The sequence below is a fragment of the Charadrius vociferus genome, unplaced genomic scaffold (genome assembly GCF_000708025.1).
Source record: "Charadrius vociferus isolate BGI_N301 unplaced genomic scaffold, ASM70802v2 scaffold54, whole genome shotgun sequence".
Lineage (NCBI taxonomy): Eukaryota > Metazoa > Chordata > Aves > Charadriiformes > Charadriidae > Charadrius > Charadrius vociferus.
Window position 1 is genome coordinate 1,142,805 of NW_009648350.1, and position 15,736 is coordinate 1,158,540.

The 15,736-nt window shown below is 44.4% G+C and overlaps 1 protein-coding gene across 1 annotated transcript in view; it reads right to left on the bottom strand.

Annotated features, from left to right (window-relative positions):
* SPNS2 (spinster homolog 2 (Drosophila)) overlaps positions 1–15,317 on the bottom strand; it is an 89,420-nt gene extending 74,103 nt beyond the window's left edge. The window contains exons 1-3 of the mRNA XM_009885184.1: positions 15,091–15,317; positions 13,842–13,878; positions 12,616–12,721 (exon numbers count right to left, since the gene is read on the bottom strand). Of these exons, the coding sequence (XP_009883486.1) occupies positions 12,616–12,721; positions 13,842–13,878; positions 15,091–15,317 (370 nt within the window). The remainder of the gene's footprint in view (positions 1–12,615; positions 12,722–13,841; positions 13,879–15,090) is intronic.
* Positions 15,318–15,736: the final 419 nt, after the last annotated feature.

The following is a 15,736-nucleotide window of genomic DNA, read 5'->3' on the forward strand; positions in this document are numbered from 1 at the left end:
CACCTGAAGTCAGTTTGTGTTCAGCGCCTATGCCATGCCATTCCCTAGAGCCCACACCACTGTAAATGTCCCCAGGTGCCAGCTCAGCTTCATTGTCAGCAGTCCTGTACAGCCAAAAACTGAACCTTGGGGTAAAACTTGTCACGGTGCTGCCAGCAGTTTGTCTGCTGACTAGACAAAGGAGTCTATGAATCCATAAAGAACAAGTTCAGTAAGTACAAACAAGGAAAATTAACATGTCTTTTATACACAATGCAAACATTTTCTCAGGTCAGTGTGTTTATATTGTCCAAGTCATTGGAAGGTATAACATTAGCAGCTGCTAGGAATATCTCACTGGGGAGCTTTTAGTGAAAATTCAACATCCATTGTATAATATCCTCTATTATTACCCTTGCTGCCATAAAACATCCTCAGTGAGAACAAGGGCAACTTTGGACAACTTGCTTTTCAGGAAAATATGTTCTCTCTCTCTGCATTTTTTTCCCCAGAGTTATTTTCTTTCAATATTTTCTCTCTGTCTTGCCACCCTCCCCCCCAAATATGACACATTTTGTATGATACCGGCTAATAATTTGCCGTATGATTACATCCATGGGTTTCAAAGCGGTTAGCACGCGGCATGATTGCTATGTTAGCCAAAAAGCTGGAAGTAACTGAAGGCTCCGGATGGGTAAAGCAGCAATGAAACCCCTGCAGGTCTGGGCTGGCGATGCCAGCTGAGGGACGCAGGACCATGTGCTGACCCTCACCGCAATGGAGCATGGAGACATGGAGACCTCACCCCTCGGCAGGCTAGATACACGTTTGGGGATTTATAGCCTTAGCGATCTTGTGAAGAGCCGGAAGGTCGTGTTTCCAAAGTTTGCTCAACTCTGCTTCACTTCACAGACCCAAACCTGAATGTCACAGAATCGTAGGATCGTTTTGGTTGGAAGAGACCTTTACGATCATCACGTCCAACCGTTAACCCAGCGCTGCCAAGTTAGCACTAAACCACATCCCTCAGCACCACGTCTACACATCTTTTAAATACCTCTAGGGATTTCAATGCTTGAAAATCCTTTGGGTGAACAAATTTTTCCTAATATCCATCCTAAACCTCCCCTGGTACAACTTGAGGCCGTTTCCTCTTGTCCTATCGCCTGTTCCTTGGGAGCAGAGACCGACCCCCCCCTCGCTACACCCTCCTTGAAAGGGGCAGTTGTAGAGACCAATAAAGTCTCCTCTCAGCCGCCTTTTCTCCAGGCTGAACACCCCCAGTTCCCTCAGCTGCTCCTCATAGGAGTTGTGCTCCAGACCCCTCACCTTGTGAACAATGAATTTTGCGCACTAACGACTAACAGCCCAGGACACCGGACGCCACAAGAGCCAGAGCAGGGCACTAGTTTACTAGATGGCACTTGTTATTGTACCCACATCTAAAACATGTGTCCCTTGACAGGGACTCTATAGGACCTTCAGATAATAGCCAACCTGCAAGGGTGGTGTTGTGACAGATAGTGACAGACACTAGGGAAGCTAAACAACTTGAAGAAGTAGGTTTCCTTATAAGATCTTGTCACATTTTATTAGAAATGCAACAAAACAGCCCTTAGAGACAAATCCTCTTTCTAGGCCCAAGCAACTAAGCAAAAGCAAACACGTAGCTGATGATGGTTTCAGCATCCTGAGCTACACCAACGCAGTAGTCCCTTAAGATTTATACATTCCAGCAGTGCTCCTGTGCACCCCTGCTCGGGGGACATCACACGGGCACCATTTGATGGTGGAAGATGTGAACTTAAAAACAAAATGGGGGACAGGGAAGGATGGGGGGGGGCACCAAACCAGCAAAAATTATGAGATATTTTCATGTTCCTGTTCTGTAATTTTACCTTCAAGAAGATTGATCAAGGAGATGGATTTATCTAGTCAAACACTTGCATGGTTCTTACCATAATAACTCTTTACATCAGCCCTTCTGAACTGATATCTATTTTTAGTATTAGATTTTTAAAGGATCCTCAACTCAATCACTAATTTTGAGCTTGCAATTTACCCTGGGAGCAATTTTGCTGGTGGAATTAGTGCCACTTAACTACTTTGATCTGCAGGCACACTTAGTAAGTTAAGCATTTATATATCCTAAACTACACCTGTAAAATAGAAGGCTGCTTTTAAAAACAGTCCACATGCTTAAATTGAATGCAACTCAGTTCAATGATACATGGATCTCTAAAGCCCCCCACGCATTCCAGAGTAAGCAAAAAACCCCACTTACTTGGGGTTTTTTTGTGGCAAAGTTACTCCTTAACTCGAGCGTCTTTCTTACATGACTCATTCTAGTCACAAAGGCTCTCATGAAATAGTACCTTTCTTTGTCAGACTTTGTCAATGATTTCTAGTTCTCAAAAGGTGTTGCCACGGGCACTAAGGCAATTTTATTGTTATTTATATCACCAGGTAGGTTGGACAAAACCACAGGACGCTGAAGATACAGGCACGGGGCTGAGAGCTAACACCATCAACGGCTGTGGTGACCAGGACAGCTCAAGTCCCAGGGTGGGTAGAGGCAAGGATAAAACCAGTAACTGTGACTTAGGCAGAATTACAAACAAAGAATTCGAAACATATTTCAAAGATCCTTCACAGAAAGCAAAACAAAACAAACCCAACCCCCAGAAAACTCCAGATCTTATCCCGAAAATTTCACTCGGCCAAAACTCTTTAACGAGGTCAGTTTTAACAAGCACTTCATCGCAGGCTTACAGGGTAGGTGATCGCCCTGCCTCTACAATCTGACAATCTAGAGGAGAAAGGGAACAGGGAAGACCCAGAGAAGAGAGAGCACATTGGGCAGTGTCGTCAGTAGAATTGTAAAAAGAAATCACAGCTCAAACTGCTTTACCTGTACTGCCTCCCTAATTCATTTCCAAGTCTACCCCAATGGTAATTTATTGTAACCATCCACTTAAAATGAGTGTGGTTCCAAATAAAGTTAAAGTTATTATAACCTCTTAGTTCTTTAAGGCAACTCTTTGCAGGAAAGGTATATTACTATTAATGTTCTCAGTTCAAAACCGCTGTCGCGCAAGAGTTGCCACATCTCCAATTCAGCCCATCTACAAAGAGCAAGGAGAACGATGCAGTAGGAGAATATGTAAAATAAATCTTCCTTTCGTAAACATTAGTGGACACAAAGGTTGGAAGGAGGAAATGGTTAAAACTGTCCAAATGTTTAATTAGGAATAACCTGATGTATAACTGAGTGGGGAAACAAAAGAGGTCAGAACTGAACTTTCTCTGGAAACATCCTTTCCACTGAAAGCCAAAGCCCTTCCCTGCTTGCAGCAGCAGAGAACACGAGAATGTGTGTGAACCCCTCCTGCTACTATTCATCCCATCAAATAACTGTTTTCCATCTGAGATTTAAAAAAATTAAGCCATTCCCAGTCACTTGACTAAAACTTGAAAACAACTGAAGAGAGTTTTAGCAACAAGCGTACATTTACATTTTTTGTGAGAACTAACTTTGAATTGGGGTAAGTAATGGACTATTGGACTAATGGTCAGTAATATTTTCCCTCCAAACCCAGGTTCCCTGCACAATCTAAGCAGAAACTTGGTCTTTGCACTATAATCTTACATCAGCATACAGGAAAAATGCTGGGATATGTGCACGTACTTGGGGTAATGGGAGCGCACCAGGAGATTTCGTTAGAACAATACACCATTCATGCAATTCAGACTTACTTGTGTTAACTGGAATCTAGTTCTGCAGGCTGGTAACACCACCGAATACCACAAGGAATGTTCACGTTTTATGTAACTGATGCCCTGGCATTCGTTTTCAAAGCCAGGTCTGCGTGTCTACAAATGAGTCACTCCTCCTCGAGTGTCTGTGGGTCAATACACAGGAATCACTGCAGCCCCCCCTGAAATGTAGTTGCTTCTGCCTAGAACACACCAGTTGTAACAGTTAAAGGCTATGGTTCCCAAAATTGTGTTCCACAAGATAACAGCAAGTTTTTTGCAGCCAGCCACACAGCTATATTATTACTGTTAAAGTGGTCTGATGATAAATCATGATAAAAACTTGACTGTAAGGATGCAGAGCGCTCTGGTACGCAGTCCAAAAGGTTTGAGAAGCACTGGTTTGGAGGAAAAGCCACCTGGAACTCAAGACAGGACACATTAGAGAAGGAAAACAATCATACGGGCTGGTCTAGGACCCCAACATTCCTACTACTACAAAAACACCCTGGTACTTCCAGGGTCTACCAAATGCCTGCAGCACTACAACAGCTAACAGCAACGCTCTTGCTTCGTTACACGGCGGTACCTTCAGTGCCCCAGAGCTCCTTCTCACTCTGTCAAGACCGTTTGGTTTACCCCAATGATCTCCCTCAAATCAAACACCTCCTCCAACAGTGATGCTTCCAACGATACTATACAAACTAGGAAATCGCCCAGCGGGCTCAGACCAAACCTGACCTTCTTATCCCCGATCTCAGGTCCCTGTATATATATAGCTGCTTACATTTTTCGCAACACAGCACCTCACCCTGCAGAACCGTAGGGTTGTGCTCTAAGAAAATAAGAGTTCTTCAGGTGTGGGAGGCAAGACGAAACCAAAACAATCTTAAAATAAATCTTTTTAAGACAGAACAACACTTATGGCTCCCCTGGGATGAAGCACATTAAATATACAAAACACACTATAAAAGTTAGTTCTATTTTCTCACTCTCAGTTCATAGACGACCCTGATCCAACTTCCCTTAAAGTCAAGGCAAAAAGTCTCCCCTCTGGTCTAACATTTACCCTTAACCTCAGGCCCAACAGGTAGCAGCAGCAACTGGATGCACAGATCCAGATCAGGGTACAGAGAAGGAATACGGGGCTCCTTCTGATTTAGACCATATACAAACACTCCTCTGCTCATCACACTTGAAAATTAAATTGAACTTACTGGCTCAGTGAAAAGGAAGTATTAAAGCTAAGCAGGTTTTCCATTTACTACCAAAAGCTTTTGCAGAGGGCAAGGAAAAAAAAGCAAGCTACTGTGCTGGTATGGGGCTGTGTTTTGGGATTTTTGCTGAAAACAGCGTTGATAATACAGAGGTGTTTCCGTTACTGCAGAGCAGCGCTTACACAGAGCCAAGGGCTCTTCTGCTCCTCACCCCACCCCACCGGCGATGGGCTGGGGGGCACAAGGAGCTGGGAGGGGACAGAGCCGGGAGAGCTGACCCCGACTGACGGCAGGGGTGTCCCATACCATATGGCGCCATGGTCGGTATATAAAGCTGGGGGAAGAAGGAGGAAGGGGGGGACGTTCGGAGCGATGGGGTTTGTCTTCCCCAGTCACCGTTCGGCTGTCCTGGGGATGGCTGAACACCCGCCTGCGATGGGACGCAGGGAAGGAACTCCTTGTTTGGCTTTGCCTGTGCGTGGCTTTTGCTCTACCTGTTAAACTGTCTTTACCTCAACCCACAAGTTTTCTCACTTTTAATCTTCCAATTCTCTCGTCCATCCCACCAGGGGTAAGGAAGCGAGCGGCTGTGCGGTGCTGAGCGTGTCCAGAGGAGAGCCACGAGGATGATCCGAGGGCTGGAGCACCTCTTCTATTGAGGAGAGGCTGAGAGAGTTGGGGATGTTCCGCCTGGAGAAGAGAAGGCTCCGGGGAGACCTTATTGCAGCCTTCCAGTGCCTAAAGGGGCTACAGGAGAGCTGGGGAGGGACTTTTTACTGGGGCATGGAGTGATAGGGCGAGGGGGAATGGCTATAAACTGGAAGAGTGCAGGTTTAGATTAAACATTAGGAAGAAGTTTTTCACTTTCAGGGTGGTGAGGCACTGGAACAGGTTGCCCAGAGAGGTTGTTGAGGCCCCATCCCTGGAGGTGTTCAAGGCCAGGCTGGACGTGGCCTTGGGCAACCTGGGCTGGTGGGAGGTGTCCCCGCCCATGGCAGGGGGTTGGAACGAGATGATCTTCAAGGTCCTTTCCAACCTAAACCATTCTATGATTCTAATTGCTGGATGGGGTTAAACCATGACAGCTACATGTGAGGTACTGAACATAAGTGCACACCTCTCTCTTCCAGCAACTGGTAGACATTAGATGTCTAATAACAGCATGAAAACAATTGTTAAAGTAACTCAAATATTCATCTCCCTCTTTCAAAAGTCCAAATATGGTGTTAATGAAAAAAGCAAAGGGGACAAGAGTAGCTCTTCCAAGCTATTTGTGCATGAAACGCACAGCAGAGAGCAGACGCCTGCTACGTGAGATTGCAGAGCTGCTGTTAAGAGGGAGCTGTTGTTTAAAAGCACTACGCAATTCCGACAAAAATCCCACCTTCCACTACAAAGAGGTTGAATGAAATTCTGAGGTTTGAGGAACGTGTGTAGGGGGAGGAGGACAGGCCATGTTAAAAACTGTTAGGGCTTTGGGTGGAACCATAACTACCTCTCCAAAATCTGTGGGAAATCTCTCCCTTCGTTATTATAATAAATTGCAGAAATGAACACAGCCTTGGCAAGAGGTGTTTGAACTGCAGCCTTAGGGAAAAGAGGCCACTGTCAACTTACGGAACAGACGTGCCACAGGCAGCACAAGTGCAAGTTTCTCTTGCAGCAACCAGCCCACGGTACCTGCCCCGTCGCAAAGGCCACCAGTTAGGACAAACCTTTCTTCCGCCCAGCAGGAAGACGGGATGGGAAAATGAATTGTTACGTTGTGCTAGCGGCCATGCAGTATCATAAAATCAAGATATTAATGAAGACAAGCCAGTCTGGAGCATTTCCCTGTTCTAGTAGCCCACACTCGCTCTCTGACATGTACAATTAAAAGACTAAGTGCCACACTGGCTCAAGCACTTACCTCCTATCAGCAGGAGGCAAGGACATCTTCCCCCCCCAAGGATTATTTACTTTGCAATCTAGGGCTGTCCAGTGAGAGTGCACACTGTAAACAGCATTTTTATAGCTTGGTCCTTGGTGCTCGGGGACTGGGCTAGGGCACAAACACATTTCCCTATAACCTGCTCGCTGATTTGAGAAAATGCTTTCATTCTTGATTGCAGAGGTATTTCCAAATAGGCTTAACTGCTTTCGTGAATCAGACCCTCCGCTTGCCATGACTTCTCAGCGTATCAGACACCATTCTAGCACATAAGAAAAAAGGACTGTGGGAACTTGTAACAGGCTTAGGCAGGCAATAATCAGGCTCTGGACTATCTCGACTCACTCTACCTTGATAAGTAAAAGACCCACCCTTGTCACAACATTAATCGAAGCACGTCGAACACAGAGCCCTGTTTTTTTATCTTTATTGCTTAAACTGGAGCTGTCCTATACAAACTGTTTAATCCCTAGATCAGCGGCATGCTACAGAAGGCTGGAGAAGTTCACAAAAAATGATACAATATCAGGTCTGGAGGAGGAAATGGGGAAAAAGGTTTTAATCATCGTTGATAGGATTTAAGAGGATCTCCATCTGGCAGAAAAAGAGTTCCACCTTCTCCCGGCGTTCAGAGCCCCAAATTGCCAGGGAAGTAACCTAGATTTAAGAACGCTTATAGCATGATTGGGGGGAAGAGAACACAACAGTGGTATGACCTGCTCTGGGTATGGCACGGTGGTCATAAATCAAGAAGAGCAACTACAAAGCATTCTGTCTTGCCTTCTGGCTTGGACACCTGAGATACCAGGGCCTTGGGAGGCGCTCTGGTGTAAGAAGTCATTCCCTCAAAAGGAAAGCCCATGAATTTTAAATGGAAAACAGGAAGGCATCCAGAATATGAGTTCCTCTGTTCTAGCAAGAAGAACAGTTAAGCAGGTGCAGTAGGAAGTGAAAGATTTGATTCAGTTATGCATAGCACAGATGAGGAGCAAGACAGTTTCTATTCAGGTAGAAGCAGATGGTAGAAAAGAAACACGTGGCACCTGCAACTCATGTAATGCACACATATTCAAGGTTAGCATCTCATCCAGGGGCAGTGGGCTCTGCATGGAACAAATAAAAAATGCTAGAGCTGACAGGCTGTCATCATAAGCCAATGACAAGAAGATGGGAGTCAAAGGGAGTTGAAAGAAAAGCCTTCAATTTAGCAAGTCTGATTTATCCTGTCATTGCACTCTACTGTTTCAAGTCCTCTACTCGCTTCACGTGCCTATAGCTTGGCTGATACAATCACGGCACACCGGAGCTGCTAACATCTTTGCAAGGCCGCAATCTAGTGTGAGGTTACACCAGGTCAGCTCAAGAGGTGGGAGAACTCAGGTAGATAAAGGTTTCACTTTTCAAATGAACAGAGGTTTTAGTTGGAATTGACCCTTACAGGAAAAATGAGCCCACAAAAACACTTAAGAAAGTACCTGGCATTGCCAGACTTCCTGGGAAACCAGGGGCTGAAAGGCATTTGGGAGAATGCCCATCTCTCTCCACGTGAGAAGAGACAAGCTCTTTCAGAGCCCCAGTTATCTACAATTATTCACCTTTAATGAGTCCTTCCAGATCTCTCGCTTCCCTTAAAGCTTGCTTCTGACCTTATGGTATAACTTTTGATTACCAGGGTTTGCTCTAATGACATCCCTGTGCTCCTTCTGAAGACAGACACCCTTCTCCTCTGCATTTCAATGGAATCCTTGCCATGCCCTCCATTCAATGCCTCACAGTTTCTGCTTGCAGAAGTCCCCACTGTTTTATGTGCCTTCCCCTGAGCTGCCTAGGCTAGAAGATTAAGGTGCCCATTAACAAGGACCAAATCTCTGAATGCTGCGCGTTCAGGAACCGGACTGCAGTTCTCACTCTGGCTCAGCCTCAGATCCGCTGTGTGACTTTGGGCAGGTCATTTCTCCCATCTGCCTTTCTTGGTTTCCCCATCTGTAGAAAAGGGCAAGACTCATTATCCCTCCCGATAAAAAACATCCCAAGATCTACAGAAGACAAACTGTACTGAGAGCCAGGCACCGTTATTATTAGAGCTCTGTTGTGCTAAATAGACACTGGCAAGAGACACAAAAGCAACATAAATCCAAGGGCAAGGAAAGCAGACAGAGCAATAAAGCACAAAAATTGAAGAAAGAAGAGGAAAAAAAATTAGTGAAAACCAGAGTACAGCAAAGGAGCCCTACCCCTGTTGTCTAAGTATACATGGAAGGATAACGCTATTTTGAAGCGGTTCTACAAACCCAGTTGTCCATCTTCTCACTCTTTGTGGTTTTAGAGGACTGTCGTTTTGGTGAGTCCAAATTGCTGCTCCTACCTAACTAGGAAAGAGTTTTTGTATGGTTTGGCTTATAAATGTATCGACTGATAACAGCTGTACAGCTCAGGTAGGCAAGGAGATGCTCCATCCCCTTCTGAGACCAGCCAGGATTATCCTTTCTCCAGCTGGGGAAAGCATCCAGTAAGAAAGGAAAAGCACGAGAGCGCTTGGATGCAGACCTGTAGGACAGTTAAGTGAACTGAACTGATATTTATATAGCTGCATATGTAGTGCTTTAAAAAGGAAGATCAGCACAGAATTATAGCATCATCAAGAGATAACTGAGGCTCTGGAATCAACATAGTTATAAGCCTGTTACTCTGCAATGCTACTGAGCGAGCAGCAGTTGCGATCCATCTGTCAGTGTGTCCTTTGCTGTCACGGGGTCCTTGCTGCAGAGACTACCACGTTCTGCTCCTTTCCATTATGGATGAGGCTGGAGCGTCCCTACGATTTTTCTGTATGGGAGTTACAGTGCCCCTCTAACCAGTTTTCACTACATCTCTTAGGCAAAGAGCAGCTTCTATCTTGGGATTAATATAAAAGATGACAAAAATTCAAATTCTGTCTTTGCAATTCCTAAGAAACCAGTCCCCTTTGCTTTCCAGAGAGCAGCAGAAGCTGAGAGCTTATGAGTTGGCGTTTGAATGTTTGGAGTGAGAGAGCTGAGATTGGCTGTGCCTGCAAAGAACGGGTTATGGTATGAATGCAGGGTCATACATTGCCTTTGGTGGATTTCTTTTCCCCTTTCTGTTTGAGCTTTCAGCACCATCTCTTCCTAGAACTGTGTGCAGCCTTGTTTCTCAGTTGAAAGGATTTTTTTTTTATTATTTTTTAAAGCCTGTTTGATGAGCAATATGAACTGCCAGTGACTACTACATTTCACTCCCCCTCATTAACATTGTAAATTAATTTAGGACTCATTTAGATGCAGGATTAACAACCTGAGGACTAATCCACTCTTTATTCAGAGGACATATTCAGGATGAGCAGCCTTTCGTCTCACATCACTCAATTAGTTAGCAGGACCATCTCTTGGGAATAAAATGATATTTCCGTCTCTCTGCTTGCAAAGGAACTGTTCAAGGTTAAGGCAGAGGTCTGGGAGACATCAGTCCTGGTCCCAGCTCTGCTATAGGTGTCCTCTGCAACCTCGGCCAAACGCTTTTACGCTCTGCATCCATTTTCCCCAATTTACGCTTCTGGAGAGGTCAGACTGAGAGAACAGACAAAAGATGAAAAGTGGTGTTTATGGCGGTTTAGGGCAGCGTGGTTTATTTCACGGGGGTTAAGGGTACACGGGCCATGGGCCGGCTGCCAACACAGAAACTTGTTAAGCTGAAGTAATACAATTAATAAGTTCTCAGTTATGTGCCCCTACCCTTACTTACATGAAACGGCGTTTTATTTTGTGAGAACCCTGTTCCTGTGATGGCATTGTGATTAATACCTTATTATCTATATTTCAGGGGCAAAGTCAAGCCCTCAGTTTTCAGATCAGAAAAAAAACAAAAAAAAAACAAAAAAAAAAACCAAGAGAAAATGTTGCTTTTCTTAAAGCAACAGCTATCAGTTACAAAACCCATGACACACTCAGCAGCAATGTTGCAATATCTCAGTGATGCTGTTTTCAGATGTCCTGTGTGTTTGCTGGAGAAATAAATAACATTTCTTGCAATTAACAAATGAAATGCCCTGTTGGAGCTTAGCTCTTACTTGCTGTCAGTAAATCATCTGCACAAGGACTTCATCCACTGAGGGGAATGAAGATTAAATATATGCTTTGGCAAGTGTCGTTTGCTACCAGAATATTTTCTTGAAGGCACTTTGTGTCTAATGATACATTGAGGACCTGTTCCTCTGAGTACAATAAATAAATACAAATAACTGCTGTAGAAAAGAGTCTGACAGACAACTAGTGCCACTTTGGGCACAACTGATTGATGCTACTTATATTCAGTAACACTTGTAAAGCTCAGGCCTTCTGTTCTGGACATGTGCTGCACACACCAGCGTAGCTGAACTCCGCTGTCCCACAAGGAGAGCATTTTTAAAGCCCTAATAGAAACTGTTCTTCATCGTTTGTATGGCAACATTACCGAGAAGCCATAACCACAGATGAGGACCCCGCTGTACCACGGGCTGCAGAAAATAAAAAGGAGGAGATACTGCAGTGGTTCACACAGTTTGAAACCAAAGGCCAACTGACAGAGCTCCAGAACATTCTCACCTCTAGTGTGATCATATATGAATAATTTTGTACACTGTATTGTTAGCTACAGCTTCACGGACAAGCTCCTGATGGGCACTTGGTGACAGGATAAGAAAAAAAGGATAGAAGAAAAAAATATGTCTTTCTGGCACACTATTTCTAATCCTAATTGAATTCTAATTTTTTCAGAGATATAATTGTTCCAGTGTGGTTCCCTCAGACAGATGACAGTGACAAGATAACCACAGCACCACAAATCTATGACCCCAACTAATAATTCTGTAGAAAGTTTCCAAACTTGACTGTGTCTCTCCTTAAAATACTGCATTTGCTCTCTGGCTAGTCCTTTCAACTCTCCGTAAAGACCAAAAGTGCTGTCACAGCTACGCGCGACTGCGACTCAAGGTCACCAAACCCAGCCCATTGACCAAGGCGTTCCGCTAAACCACCTCAGCACTAGAGGCCAGAAACGCTGGGTTCGTCCCGGGGTTGTACAGCTCTGCCTGCAGATATCTGCAACATTAAAACGTCTGCTACGTTAAAAGGACATCGCAATTGCAATAATCCTTCTTCCCTAAATACGAGGAGAGAAACGTCTGAAGCTAACAGCACCAAAATCACAGGGATATTGTTAATCCGTGAGCTACCATGAATGCAATGATTGTAAGCCCTTCCTGCAGTTTTCATCCTCAGGTACTTGTCCTGATGAGTTTTACATTTTCATGCCACACTGTACTCCCAATTACTGTACATTCAGCAGATTCTCTGCAGAGCACATGAAGGGCATCATACATCACACTTATTACCAACCTGCGGAGAGTTAAGAGAAGTGAGAACAACAGGATCCTGCTGTTGGTTTATCACGAGTTTTCTGATCTAGGGGAAGTAGCCATCTCCGATGTGAATTTAATTGTCATAAAGAATATCATTAGGTTTGCTTGGTTTTGGCCCATTCTGCACTCAAGTCATTCTGAGCTCTGATCTCCTGCCCACCAGCAAATCACAACCAAAAACCCCCTCGTGTTCACTCATCTTCCTATTCAGAGTATATTTCACAGCCAACGTGCCCAAGGGCTGTAACTGAAGAAGTCCGAAGGCATCCTTCTGAGAAGAGGAAGGTTACAAAAACCCACGAGAAAACAAATACTCTTACCTGTCTGTAACAAGCCGGCCCCGCTGTCTTTGACTCCAAAGTGCTGCTGGATGTCTAGTAACACACCTGCGAGGAAAACAGAGGGAAGAAACTCAGTGTCTTCAGCCTTTGAAAAGCATACAACTCAAACCTCTTGTGAAGCATCAGCAAAGCTTCAAATTCCAGTCGTTCAGACACATAACTTCTGATGTTTAAACACTGGCTTCTTTTCTATGCATGCATACTCAGTAATTTTGGGCTACCGCAATAAAAACAGGGGTAGGTAGATGTAACACCATGCAAAGAGTTTGGGAATGACATCCTCATGCATGAGAAACTGGTCATTCCTTTTTACTTAAATGAGATCCAGATTTTCTTTTTGTTTGTTTTCTGTAGAATCCAGATCCCTTACTTCTGTTATTTTACAGAAGTACAGGGAAACGGACTCTGCGCTTTCAAATGGTTTGACAGGACAGCCAAATTGAATCCAAGACAAGTTTTAACAAATCTCTCTTGGTAGGAGATATGACACATCGATAAGAGCAATGATGGAAGTTTTCACATGCGACTAATTCAAGGGGTTCTCATTTCCAAAACAAATGTAGAAAATAAATTTAAAAGAGCTTAGTAAAGGTAAGTGACCAAATGCTTAGCTTTAAAGCAACTACAAGCAGAACCAAAACCAACCTTCCCTCTTCCCTGAACCCCCAATATATTAATTGGCATGAGCAAAATTAACAGGTTTAGTAGTATTTACACATTCAGCTAGTTTTAGCACTTAGGTATCAAACACATTAATACAGGTGATGTCAGGTACACACGAACAGGCGTGCTTTTCTAACCAACTAGCCAACAGGGAAAACCCACAAGAGAGCTTTTACAACCCATCCTGGGGGACACACATTCACCAAGCAGGAGATGGTCCAGTTGTGTCAGACACAGATCCATAGGCCTGAACGTTTGTCTATGGTCTAAACAAACTGCGCTCTGACTTCTTGGGGCTGGAACAGAGACAGCTGCTCTCTGAATATCCAGGACTTCCTTATTTAGGCAACCGTCTTCCTCAAAACCGAGGATATGCAAGTTTCTTTTTTTTTCAAAATGAGAAACACCATTCTCCAACTATACTGAACATGTATAAAAGTTCACCTCCAGTTCAAAATTTGATCCAAGGCTGTACCCAAAGTGATTCTGCTCATCACCGCAGGTCACGGGAAGCAACTCAGCACCAACCTGAACTCACTCACCATAAATATCTTGGCTTTTGGGACTGCCAGGATCACACTAAATGACAAACACAGAGATAAAAGACCCAGAGATAACTATTCCCAGAAGACATCTGGGACTAACGCCAAGAAAACAGGCATAAAGGTACTAAAGGAAAAAAGGATACAGAAAAGGAAGAATGGGAAAAGCAAGAAAGCTCATTTGTCCTATTCCGTATTACTTGAACATCACCATTTACTCAGGGTAGCATTCAGGTTGCCTTTAGATTACCAGTATCTGCCCAGTAACATTAGTTCAGCATCCTACCACAGTCCCCACTCCCGTACTCTGTCAGACTGCTTAGCCCCGAGCAGAGAAGGCTCGGGGTGGGGAAGGGTGTGAATCTTATCAACGTGCATCAACACCCGACAGGAGAGGGGGTAAAGACGACAGAGCCGGGGAGCCAGGCTTTCCACATGGTGCCCAGTGAAAAGAGGCAAAGGGCCCAAACTGAAATCCAGGAAACTCCATTTAAACATAAGAAAAACCCTTTTTACCGTGAGGGTGGTCAAACACTGGAACAGGTTGTCCAGAGAGGTTGTGGATTCCCCATCTCTGGAGACAGTCAAAGCCCAATAGGAAGCGGTCCTGAGCAATGTGCTCTAGTTGACCCTGCATTTAGCAGGGGGTTGGACCAGATGATATCCAGAGGTTGCTTCCAACTTCAATTATTCTGTGATTCTGTAATTTTATGCATTATTAAGCACCTGATTACATCCAGCAGTGTTTTCCTGGCCTTTCTTTTCATTTGGAGCATTGCTGTCTTCTTTAATCCAACGTGAACTTCTTAGCTTCCTCTTGGATGGCAGATTTACCTCCATTTCCAAAGAGCCCTGGCATTTCTTGGCTGTCCTTCCCTCATTTGCTCCATTAATAACTGAGAGATCATTATCCAGGCAATATCTGATGAACAAAAATAAATTTTGCATTTGCCTAACAAAACTCTCTGGGGCTTAGATGACTTACATACTGCCCTTGGTGTCCCACCCTTTCACAAAAGACGTCTCTTGCAACCCAGTCTAGAAACCTTCCTTGGCTTAACCAGCTCTAAACACCTTCAATTTGTGCACCATTATTGGTTGGTCCCAGACCACCCACACCAGGTGAAGCTCAGCAAGTCAGAACAACTTGTGGGTACTACAATCCCTATTTTATAGAAGATAAACCCATCAACATTCTCAAGAAGAACACGGAAGAAGGGAGGAAACACCGAATACAACATTTTCTTACGCTCTCCTGTCATCACTCTGTTGTGATGAAATGAAATTAAATATCCCACTAACTCCCTGTAGCTGAGCCTCAGACATTCCAGCTGGAGAAGCCAAGTCAGATGGACCCAAGGCTCTCCTTACTTTTACAGACATATTTAATACAGGACTTAATGCGACCAGGTACATCACTGGATGGTCAAAGCGATGCCCATTCACCTCCCGATCCACATTCCTGGTGGATGCCATGCTCCTGTTCAGCCCATCAACTTGCAGCTTCTTTCCTTTCATTAACGAAGGGCTAAGTTTTGCACCCACCTTTCTTTCAGGATGGGGCTTCAACGCTCACTGACGTGACGACAGATTTTCATTTTAATAATTAAACTCTGCAAAAGAGGCTACAAGTATATTACCTAAAAGCTGCTAAGAAAAACAAAGCAGTAAATTACTAAACCAGGGACACTGCAACTGTACCGCTCCCAGCAAATGCTCTAATTAGGAGGGCAGTTGATGAAAAAACGTATTCTGAAGTGGGTGCAGACAGACCACCTTGATGTAGGTTTCACAGAATCATAGAATGGTTTGGGTTGGAAGGGACCTTGAAGATCATCCAGTACCACCCCCTGCCCTGGGCAGGGACACCTCCCCCCAGCCCAGGTTGCTCCAAG